Source organism: Saccostrea cucullata, unplaced genomic scaffold (genome assembly GCF_032062105.1).
Source record: "Saccostrea cucullata isolate Sc308-1 unplaced genomic scaffold, CSIRO_AGI_Scuc_v1 ctg6205, whole genome shotgun sequence".
NCBI classification, from domain to species: Eukaryota; Metazoa; Mollusca; class Bivalvia; order Ostreida; family Ostreidae; genus Saccostrea; species Saccostrea cuccullata.
This window is the reverse complement of record NW_026929404.1, coordinates 23,587-35,327: the sequence shown is the minus strand read 5'-3', so window position 1 is coordinate 35,327 and position 11,741 is coordinate 23,587. Positions and strand designations below refer to the sequence as shown.

At 39.2% G+C, this 11,741-nt stretch overlaps 2 protein-coding genes across 2 annotated transcripts; both read right to left on the bottom strand.

The window, feature by feature from the left end:
• Nucleotides 1-244: 244 nt before the first annotated feature.
• LOC134280772 (uncharacterized) lies at nucleotides 245-5,868 on the bottom strand. The gene is made up of 2 exons (XM_062763229.1): nucleotides 332-5,868; nucleotides 245-248 (listed from the first exon to the last, which is right to left on the bottom strand). Exons 1-2 carry the CDS (start codon nucleotides 5,866-5,868, stop codon nucleotides 245-247), a joined length of 5,541 nt encoding a protein of 1,846 aa, XP_062619213.1.
• Nucleotides 5,869-8,645: 2,777 nt separating this feature from the next.
• Nucleotides 8,646-10,510, bottom strand: LOC134280771 (uncharacterized). Its single transcript, XM_062763228.1, has one exon. It carries the CDS (start codon nucleotides 10,468-10,470, stop codon nucleotides 8,782-8,784), a length of 1,689 nt encoding a protein of 562 aa, XP_062619212.1. The 5' UTR covers nucleotides 10,471-10,510; the 3' UTR covers nucleotides 8,646-8,781.
• Between the last annotated feature and the right edge of the window lie 1,231 nt (nucleotides 10,511-11,741).

The window sequence follows — 11,741 nt, the reverse complement described above, 5'->3', positions numbered from 1 at the left end:
ACGACATCTCCTTCCTTGAATTGTTCACCTTCACTGAACCACTTTGCGCGTTTCTGTAATACGTTCAGATATTCTGCCTTCCATCTTGACCAGAATTCGTCAGCTAGGTGTTGGACTAACAGGTAATTGGTATGTAGTATCTGGTTGTTTCTGGGTGAGCAGCAATGATGGCGACAGGACAGCTGGTGCCTCAGGGTCTGATGAGACTGGAACAAGTGGTCTACTGTTCACAATTGCACAAGTTTCAGCTATGAAGGTTGACAAAACTTCATGTGTCAAGTCAAAGGATTTGTTCTCTAGGAGAAGAGCATCCAAAATGCGTCGGACTGACCCAATCATGCGTTCCCATACGCCCCCAAAGTGGGAGGCATGGGGAGGATTGAACACCCATGATATCTTACTTTCAGTCAGGTAATCCTTAACTGGCCCAGTTTCGACAAACTCTGCTTCAATGTTAAGCTCTTTCACAGCCCCTATAAAATTTGTCCCTCGATCAGAGCGAATCTGTTGGACTGGACCTCGTAAAGCTATGAATCTTCGCATGCAGTTAATGAATGAGGCCGAACTGATCTCCTCTACAAGTTCCACATGAATTCCACGAGACACTAAACAGGTAAATAACACACCCCATCTCTTAGAGTTTGCTGAACCGCCCCGTGTTTTCCTCGTAACAACTGACCAGGGTCCGAAGACGTCTAAACCAACAAATGTGAATGGCGGAGCTTCTTGCAGTCGGTCCTCAGGTAAGTCTGACATCTTAACCCATCCAAACTTCCCACGAAGTTTTCTACAAGTGACGCAGTGGTGGATCTCGGATGAAATCATGCGCTTTCCGTTGATGATCCAATATCCAGCAGAGCGTATAGCCCCTTCCGTCATGTGCCTGCCTTGGTGATGTATTCTAGAGTGATAATGTCGTATTATCAGAACAGCAACATGATGGTTCTTTGGTATTATAATGGGATGGGCTGAATGCTGACCACCATCCGGCTTGACTTTCCTACGACAGATGCGTCCGCCGACACGAAGGAGACCATCATCATCCAAAATGGGGTTCAGAGGTAATAAGGGACTGTTCTTTGGGGGATCACTGTTATTCCTGATGGCCTTGATTTCTGCACCATATGCTTCTAATTGCGCTTCCTTGATAATGAGTTTTTCTGTAGACTCTAGCAAGTCTGTATAATCACTGGCCTGCGAGGCGCTTGTTTTTCTGGTAAACATCTTCAAAGTCATTATGGCTCTCACTAAACTTTTCCATGTTGAAAAACGTGAAAAGCGTTTTGAACCCAATACTGGTTCCAGTTCAAGCTCTGTCTTAGCAATCGATATCTCTTTCTTTATCTCTTTATCACTCTCAGCATCAATAAGGGGAAAGTGTTCATTCACATCATCACCCTTGACACTCCGTAAAAATTCTGGTCCTCTTAACCACATGCTGCCCGAGAGATCCGAAGTTGTAAACTTGCGGGTGGCGACATCTGCAGGATTCTCCTCAGTAGGTACATGATTCCACTGTTCTGGTCCACAGAACGATCTGACGCGACTGACTCTGTTGGCTACATATACATGAAATCTTCTAGTTTCTGCTGATATGTATCCGAGCACCACACGGCTATCCGAGTAGAAATGGAAATCTTCTTTCTTGAGATCCAGTTGTTCCTTAGACACTTCAGCCAACTCAACAGCAACCACGGCAGCACACAACTCTAAACGTGGTATAGTATGGCCATGACTGGGTGCTACCTTTGCTTTTCCAAGCAAGAATCCTACATCTGATGAAGTTTCTCCTTTGGTCTTGATGTACGCCACAGCAGCAATAGCATCCTTAGAAGCATCACAGAATATGTGGACTTCAATACTAGGAACCTGGGACAATGAGAGTCTCCCATACATCCTCGGAACTTGAACCTCTTCCAAATGATGCAGCGACTTCACCCAGTGCTCCCATTGCTTGTGAAAAGATTCTGGAAGTGGTTCGTCCCAGTTGGTAGGGCCTGGAGACGACATCATTTCACGAAGTAGTAATTTACCTCTGAGTGTGACAGGTGATACAAAACCCAGAGGGTCGAATAGACTGTTTATTGTTGAGAGTACTCCTCTACGAGTGTAGGGTTTTGGTTCCTTTGAAACTTGGAATGTGATCTTATCAGACTCGATATCCCACACAACGCCAAGAGTCCTTTGCACTGGCATAACTTCCGAACCAAAATCCATGCTCTTCAAGTCCTTAGCAAGGTCATCCTGGTCAAACTGGCTAAGAACTGACTTGGAATTGGACGCTATCTTATGGAGCCGCAACATACCTCCATCCATGAGTGCTTTCTGGGTCTGCTTCATCAGACTTACTGCCTTCTCCTCAGTGTCACAGCTTGTGAGTCCATCATCCACATAGAAGTCATGATACACAAAGTTCTTTACATCTGGCTCAGCATCAACGACGGATTGACGTAAACCATATGTGGCCACTGAAGGGGATGGAGAATTCCCAAAAACATGCACTCTCATCCTAAACTCATCTAAGGGCTTCTCAAAGTTGTTCTCCTGGTGCCATAAGAAACGTAAGTAGTTGCGATCTGGCTCGTCAACTCGGAAATTGTGAAACATTTGTTCCACATCTGCTGTTATGGCAACTGCATTTTGGCGGAAACGAAGGAGAATCCCTTGTAAACTGTTCGAAAGGTCTGGCCCCTTCATCAGTACGTCATTCAATGATATCCCTTCATGACGAGCCGAGGAATCAAAGACTACTCTTATGGAGTTAGGTTTCTTAGGGTGGTACACCCCAAATATGGGGAGGTACCAACACTCTTGTCCTTGGGGGATGGCTGGTGCCTTCTCAGCATGTCCATGCTTGAAGATTTTTTCCATAAATTCCAGTACATGTTGACGTTTCAATGTGTCACGTAGGAGACTGGAATCAAATGACTTTGCACGTCTCAGGGCTTGTGCCTTGTTGTTAGGTAGAACTGGTCTATCCTGACGAAAGGGAAGTGGTGCTGACCAATGCCCATCCTCCTCTTTTTTCATGCCGGATTCCATCACATGAAGAAAGGCTTTGTCCTCAACAGAAAATCCTGTTTTCTCGTCATGTTCCGTTTTCACAAATGGGTTGTCAGCAATATGGAATTTGCTATCGCATGGTTCGAACATAGATGGTCTACCATTCTGTAGTATGAATGTCTTATTCACATTAACAACACTTGCATGGTGCAGATTTCCCATACAAACTTGTCCAATTATGACCCAACCAAGTGAGAGCCTTTGAGCTATTGGAAGGTTATTCTCACCAAGTTTCTGATCCAGAACATGGTGTGCCGAGACAACATCTCGTCCTATAAGAAGTTCGATCTCAACGTCATCCATCACGGTAGGTATGAATGCAGCAATTTCTTGAAGGTGAGGGTACTGCTGTGCAACAGCAGGAAACGGTATTTCGTCTCTGTTATTTGGTATGTCATTGCACTCAATGACACTTGGTAACTCCAACTTGCATGTCAAATCCAATGACTCGATCACGTAACCATGACCCCGCCTTCCTGAAGTAGTAAGTCTTCCAGCGCATGAAGACAATACGTACTGGTGTTTTGAACTTCCAGGTGAAAAGAAGTCAAAGAATGGTGTTGTTGCTAACGAATGACTGCTCTGGTCATCTATGAGAGCATACACAACGCGACACTCCTGTGGATCATCCTTGAGATATACCCTGACTGGTATAATCTTAGCGCAGGATCTGCTGGTGCCCCTTGGTTTTCCACAAACTTGAGTGCAGGCATTCTTCACTGTTCCTTCTTGTGAGGGCTCCCCTACGTGGCGATCCACATCCACATGAAGCGCACTCGGATGAGAAGGTTTTTTACAGATGTCACATTTCACATTTGTCTTACAGTTCATGGCTCTGTGTTTCTTAGGTCCGCAGCACTTGAAACATATACCATTGGTAAGTATAAACTTCTTGCGCTCTTCAAGTGGCTTTCGGCGGAAGGCAGAACATTCATTGAGTAAATGCTTTGTCTGGTGTAAAGGACACAGTTGTGAATTGTCTTGATTAGTAGCGTTACTCATAGTGTCTGTCTTCTTAACCACCACAGTTGATGTTTTCTTTGGTACACTTGAACTTGGACTTGTTCTTTCTGTGCGGTCGAACTGGAAACTTGGGTCATTCCGAGTCTTGGCCATGTCTTGTACAAACTTGACAAAAACTGAAAAGGGTGGGAAGGTGCTTCCCTGTTGTCTCTTGAATCTACTAGCTTCTGTTACCCACTTCTCCTGTAGGTTCCATGGTAGCTTTGATACGATCGGGTTAATCCCGGTGGAGGAATCGAAATAACCAAAGAGAACACGGTATTGTGGTTGCTCCTTCACAGATGCTATCTCACTGACTAGGTCAGCTAAGTCGAATAGACGTCTGTTGTCATTGGCGGCAATTCTAGGAAAAGATGTAATACGCTCCTTCAGACTTCTTTCCAACATCTCGGGTGAACCAAACCTCTCCTCGAGCCTCTCCCATATTTTCTGGACTGCTAGAGCTGAATTGTCAGCATTGCACGCACGAATGGTGTTGGCTTGTCTGGATGATGCGGGTCCCAACCATCTAACTAAGAGGTCAAGTTCTTCAGTTGCTGTCGCATCCAACTCCTTCATGATCCCTTTGAAGTTTAATTTCCAAGAAACATACAGCATTGGGTTGTCATCATACCTTGTAAGTCTTGACAAAAGTAAATCCTTTTTCACTAAAAATTTGGTAAATTCCGTCATCTGGTTAGATGCGTTTGTCACCGGTGAGTCACAAACATGATCTTCAACTACACATGTATTGTGTCTATTGTCAGAATCATGAGCATGCACAGGGGATGATGTGATCATCTGAGCTCTGTGAGGGGGAAGTCTACTGGGGGTGAAAGAAGGGGCATCTGGGTCAAGGTGAGTTCCTTTGCCATGATCATTACTGGAGTTGTTTACTTTTACTGTCTCTTGAGCAAAAACTTTCTGGACCACTTCTGGAGGGGTGTCATTCTGTGGCTCATTCGTGAGCTGAGGGATAGGGAGACTCTGCACATATTCCACCGTGCGCGATCTTCTCGTTGAAGACATCTCGGGATCTTCTGTGTCTAGCTTGAATGTCTCTCTCATGGCTTCGATTTCTTTTTCCCTCATCTCAATCTCACATTCAGCTTTGACTAACTTAAGCTGCGCGTCTAATGCTGCCCTTTCCTTCAGAATAATAACCTCCTTTGCGACATATTTCAATTTTGCCCGGGAAGCATTCAGCTTTGCCTCCACTCTTTGGAGATATGTACTCGAACTTCCGCTTAAGCTATACTTAGTAAGTTCTGATGAAATTTCACTAGATTTCTCTGATCTTGATCTGCTGGGGCTATGTTTCCTATGAATCTGCCTGGAGGATGTAGATTCTGCTGTTCGTGACTTTGATGAGTACTGTTCGTCTTTCTGTCGATAAGTCTTCGAGTCACTTGCGTTACAGAGTTCGTCTAAATTGGTTTTTGCAGCTTCTATCTTTAAACTCATAGCGTCCATTATGCAGCGGTGCGCTGCAGCTTCATTTAAGCTTTCAGCAGTACGAATGCCTTGTAGATAGGCCAAAAAGTCTGAAGAACGTTTTACGTACGCACTATAGGATGAACTCAAGAGTTGACGAAAGGCATCGATACAACCTTTGCTGGAGGGTTTCACTAACTTGATGTCATCTATACAACCGTCGATTTCCCGCTTTATGTCCCGAATCTTCTGCAAGTGTCTGTCAACTGCAGATTCATATTGTTCATGTCCCAGTTTAGACAATGGACGTATCCGGGTCATCTCCCTTGCTGTGCGTGGTTCCGATTTCAGGCTCATCTTGGACGACATGAGTGGAATGAGATCTTTCACTATGGAGCGAGATATTTCACTGTGCTACAACAAGTCTGCTTAGTCTTGCGAAAACTTTATTGTGCCTCCTCCTGAGAGGGTGAAATACTGAAACAAATAACAAAGATACATAAGTATGAGTTCACACAAAAATACAATTGAATGATAGCTAAAAACCATATTCAAGCCTAACACGCCAATCCAAATTTTACAATATACCAAACTTAGAAAATAGACGAAAATGAGGGTTTTACACAGTTCCAAACAGTAATTCTAAATCTATCAATCTAGCATAGAGACAAATTAATGCAAAATTACTATATATTATGCATAAGGTTAGTATCAATGAGATAAATCGAGATTCGATATACAAAATCATAAAAGACAATCCGGGTCATTCTACGAATAGAGGCCCAAATGGTGTCCCGTCACTTTAGTATGTTTTGAGCAATTCCTGGTTTATGAAATTTTAAAATTAAATCTGGAATATTGAAGAAGGAAATAATAAATATGCATACACATCATTAGGGCACCCCTGAAAGCAATATTAATTCTTTAAAAAAAATTTAATGTCATGGACTTGCTTTGAAATGCCATGTCCCAAACTACAAGATCGAATTTTTAATATTGAATATGCGTGTGTGAAAACTGAATTTTCTGTCAAAATTTAACCTGTCGAGATTACTAAGGTATAATAAAATATTCCATTGTTGATTCAAAAAAGATACGGGTTACTAAATTCTTTTTTTTAATAATTTATTGTTTGTAAAACGGTGTCCCTGATATTCTTGTCATTACCGAAACGGAGAGATAAAACTGCAAAATATAAGAGACAAGAACGATAATCCAAAAGAAGAAGCCACGTGATTAAAAGTTTCAGAAATCGCCATCTTTGATACAAGGCATAACGCTCTCCTGTGGTTAAGTAAGCAGATATTACATTTTAAATGGTCTTACTTTCAAGCGTATGTTTATTCAGTGTCATTACCGAATGCTTGCTACAATAAAAGTACGATCACCTAGGAAAAATGAAATTGTTTAGAAAGAAATATAGATTGGTTTTGAATTGTGTTGTACATTATTTAACCCCTTTTGGCAAGTAGCGCCCTCTATATTCTGTTTAACATTTCAAAATGTCATTACCGAAACGTGTCATTACCGAAACAAATCCATTGAATCAAATCGTTTTGGTAATGACATCAGTGTTACGGTAATGACAAATCATCTTTAGATTGTCTTGTGCATGGATTTTACAACACTATTTTACTAGTGTTTTCTGCACAAGAGGTTGTTGCAAATAACTCCTATGTGTGGGTCCAGTCCTGGGAGGTATAGACAAGACTTACCTACATCTAATACACAGTGTTTTGAACAATTGTTTTCAAATGATGATGAATTACCTGTTTAAAAATTAATTTTGCTCAAGCCATGACTGTTTCTAAATAAATTTGGAAAATATAAGGCATGATAACTGGGGGAGGGGGTTGTATACCATTATAAAGCACGTGTTTCTTAATGCATTGTCACTACCGCAACGCAATGTCATTACCATAACGAGGAGAAAATAGGTCAATTAATTATCAATTAATCTAATAATAAATGTAATAAAGTGTTTAATCAACATGCATGAGTCCGTGAAATCTCACACCGTAGAAAAATGGAAGTAAAATAATCATATACACTCCTCAAGTGGTTTATTGACCAATGGTTTTTTTGCATTTTTTAAAAACGTAAATTTAACACCACAGTACGAAAAATAATGTGCAAATATTTCACTCAAATAATCAGGAAGGTAAGATATTACTAAGATTTATTACTTCAAACTATGAAAAAATTGGTTTAATACTGTAACAATATTTTATGACAATTTAGTCGTCTGTTGCGGTAATGACAATTTTTTTTTCATGAATGTATGTTTAAGTCTCAAAATAAGCAATAAAATATTTTAAACATTGCTGCTGCATGTTGAAATGGTTTCCTCTAAGTTAGATTTAGTAAATAACGCAGAAAAATTGAATAAAATAGGGTATAGGAAATCTGACTTTTGGAAAGTTCGTTTGGGCCTCTATCCGTAGAATGACCCATCCATGTTTTATACCTAGCCTAAGCCAATGATAAACACGTGTATAAAGTAAAAAGTAAATCTGCACAAATTCTGACTTAACAACTGCACTAAACTAATAATATACATCATTAACAATCATATTAATATAATGCACTTGATAAAACTTACTCTTTGGCTCTTCATAAATGGAAACAATCAAAAAATACAAGCAGCGTGTTTGCGGGGAAATGTCTGAATTCTAAAATGAAAAACCTAAACCGACCAATGAACAAAAAAACAAAAATCCGGAATGACAATTCCACCACATCAGAAGATGACCTATTTCTTATTATTACTGTTACCAATTAAAGGAAAGGTTTGATGAAGGCTATAATAAGAATGGAAAAAGTTATTTTGTCTCCCAATTCTATGATTATTAAAATGACCTGTTTACAACTTATTATAGGTCATACATGTACTGTGACTAACTTGTTTCATACCCATTGTTTTTACCCTCATTTTGACCGAGGATATTAGTACAGAGGGCTGATTGTACATAGGTCTTATGGATTGACTGGGTGTACTCCTCATAGGAATTATTATAGACAAATTGTGAGCTTGATAGATTCCAAATTAAGTTTACATTTGGTATCATTATAGTTAAAGTAAAGCACAATTATGCTTTTAATTTATTCACAAAACAATATCTACAAATGTTCTATGTGTAGGCATATTGTAATTAAAATATTTGTTAACTGTGCAAGGAGATTTTTAATAAACTCTATTTGTAATAGAATTGATGTCCTACATATTGTTTTTATAGTGATTACATCATATCGCTTTCATTTACTCAATACATAGCCCTAGAATCAACAATGGTAATTAATTTTTTTCACTTTTCTGTTGATTAGTTGAGTAACAAACAGATTGTCATTTGTATCTGTACACAATCCCCAGGGTTCACTCAGTCCACAGTCTATGTAACGGAGAAACTGTCCATCCTGGTCTATGAGGTGGACACATTCATTGTTATAATCAGCTGTAAGGATGTGACCCTGACTGTCTGTGGTGATTCCTCGTGGATCAAATGGTTTGTTGTTTGGACCAGGAGTATGTCCAGTGTATCTGAATCTCAGTTTCCCGGCCTGATTGACCACCACTACTGCTTTAGCAAAATAGTCAGACACACAGATATCCAGGTTCCTGTTCTCAGTTATGTATCTACTATAACGACCAGATGAATAGAGAGGTTTACTTTGATCATCAAACTGGATAGTTTGTTTCTCTGTGAAGCCAGTGTAACGGACAACTTTTGTTTTTTTGCCATCATCATTTTCCATGGTAACGAGGAGGTCACCAGAGGAGGTACTACAGACACCGCAAGGTTTCCAGTTCTGCAGTCTGATCACCTCCTCTATCTTCTCCTTCACTATGTTCACAGTTCTATCTTTGTAATCGGTATAAACTAGGTCTCCACTTTTTGTCACTGCTATGTCAGTTGGTGTGTTCCCTGACTTGGTTCTGATTGACTTGAGAAGTGATCCCTGATTGATGCTGTAGAGTTTCATTCTGTTGTCATCTCCACTTGTCCATATATCATCATCACTCAGACAGGCCACATGGTAAAAAAATTTTCTATACCCAGTGTCTATAATGGTGACAGTTTCTGGTTCATCAAGCATCTGTTTGACTGGAGGAGAGAATCCAGCTTCTGCTGATTTCTGTGATGTCTTTATGCTATATCCATGTTTATCTGAAGTTAAAGAACTTGATAATAAGGTTCCGAACAGTTTATCGAGTTTTTCTCCTTGGATTTTTTCTGTATTGAATTTCGGTAGAGATGGTGCTAGTTTTGGTGGAAGATTTCTGTAAATATTCACATTAGAGGTGACACTAAATAACATTGATAAATCATTAGTGTCTAACACCATGTCAACTGAATTGATATCATCCTTGATGTCAGACATTGTCTTGTTTATTTCATCCAGTTGTTTCTGTAGAGATTGTAACTGTGTGTTTTTCATCTCATCAATTCCAGTTTTAAGTTTCTGGACAAGTTTGTCAATTTCTCTGTGCCAGTCCTCTCCATGTTTTGTTATGGCTGTTGAGAGATCTCCATATTCCTTTTCCAACTGACTCATTCTGTTTTGTACATCAGAGGCAATGTCCTGGTAAGTTGGAAAAATGGTCTCATTTAATTCGGTTTGTTCCTCGATGATTTTGTGTTTTTTCTTGTCCACAATCTGCAATATTTCTGAAAACTTATGACTCAGATGTTGATCAGATGCAATGCATTTTGTACAAACAGGAATGTCACATTGATTACAGTATAATGTACATTGCTGATTGTGATGTAATTTGCAGATAGGGTAGAGGGGAGTAGATTTTCGAAGCTGAAATGGGACAATTTCATGTTTTTTGGATTGATCAGAGATCATGTGTTCTCCCACACAGGCCTTACACAGGTTGACAAGACACGTATCACAGTGCATCTGTACCACAGCGGTCTCGCACAGGTCACATCGCATCACGTCCTGGGCACTGGTACGGGGGTCCATAGTTAAATTTACCAACTCTGAAGTACAAAATTAGACTTTAAGATAGAGCTATGTTGGTTAAATATTGAAAAAAAAATACATGTTTGAAATCTTTTTTTTCTGAAGGATATATGGCAGGCATATTATATTTTATTTTGAATTTTTATATTAAAAGAAATACCATATGATTAAAACATAAAGTCCATGGTTCATGCTCCAGGGTGGGATTTTGGTCATATTTATGTTTTGCAAATGTATAATCTTCTTTCAAATGATCTAGTCTGAATGACAAAAAAAAAAACAGTTGTATACTGATCTCTTTATTCATTGATCTTAAAAATCGTTAGTAATGTTTCCTATAATAATTGTTTTGTTTATGTTTTCAAGAGTGATATCATTGACAAACCTAATAGTTATTACTACATTTAATGATATCTAGTATAATTAAAAAATATCAAAAGAAATACATGTACAAAAATCATTGATTTATATACAAACATTACGGATTAACTGAGCAGCTAGGTAATAGTATTACCTGACTTCTCAGACGATAATGGCTGCCAGTAAATAAAATGGCTGTTGTCTGTGTTCTCGTGTGTTTTCGTCACATGACCTGTTTACCTGTGTTATCTACCTGTCAGGTATTTATTATTCTTGGTTTAAATATAGCAGGGATTTAAACCTTTGTTAACTATCGCAAGCTTCCTCACATATATACATGTAGTATAGAAAGTAATGAAAATCTATTTTATATACAAAACTACCTAGTATAGGTTCGTTTAATTGTGTATTGAAACATGGAAATAACGAAAAATATTCAAGCTCAAGAATGAATCTTGGTCAATACAAATTGGAAGGAGAAATCACGGACCTCTAAAACATCAGAGGTGGGATAATGTACCACAGATATATGCATGAGCATCCCCTATCAATTTTCCCACTCGCGATTTGCTCCTTGTCGGGCAAAGGAATGATAGGAAAACAACATTTGACATTAACGATGGACTGTATATTTGCGTACAAGGTTATTGTTTTTACCGTGGATCTGTTAACTTCAAACGAGACTGTTTATATAATTGTATCTACATCTTTCAATACTTTGAAAAAAGTATTTTGATAATATCCATTTTTAAATGCTAACAAAACTTCTTCAGTCTAGATCATATAGGTAACTTAATGCAAAAACATACATAGAATGTAACTGAAAATTGTATATCTGGTTCGCCTGTCGTCAGGGTTCTAGTTTTACCCTAACGGTTAGTATAGTAACACGGACTTCTCTAACTGCATCA

Bases quoted from the DNA above. Each gene is read 5' to 3' on its own strand.
- LOC134280772 (XM_062763229.1), bottom strand. From the start codon at position 5,868: ATGTCGTCCAAGATGAGCCTGAAATCGGAACCACGCACAGCAAGGGAG.
- LOC134280771 (XM_062763228.1), bottom strand. From the start codon at position 10,470: ATGGACCCCCGTACCAGTGCCCAGGACGTGATGCGATGTGACCTGTGC.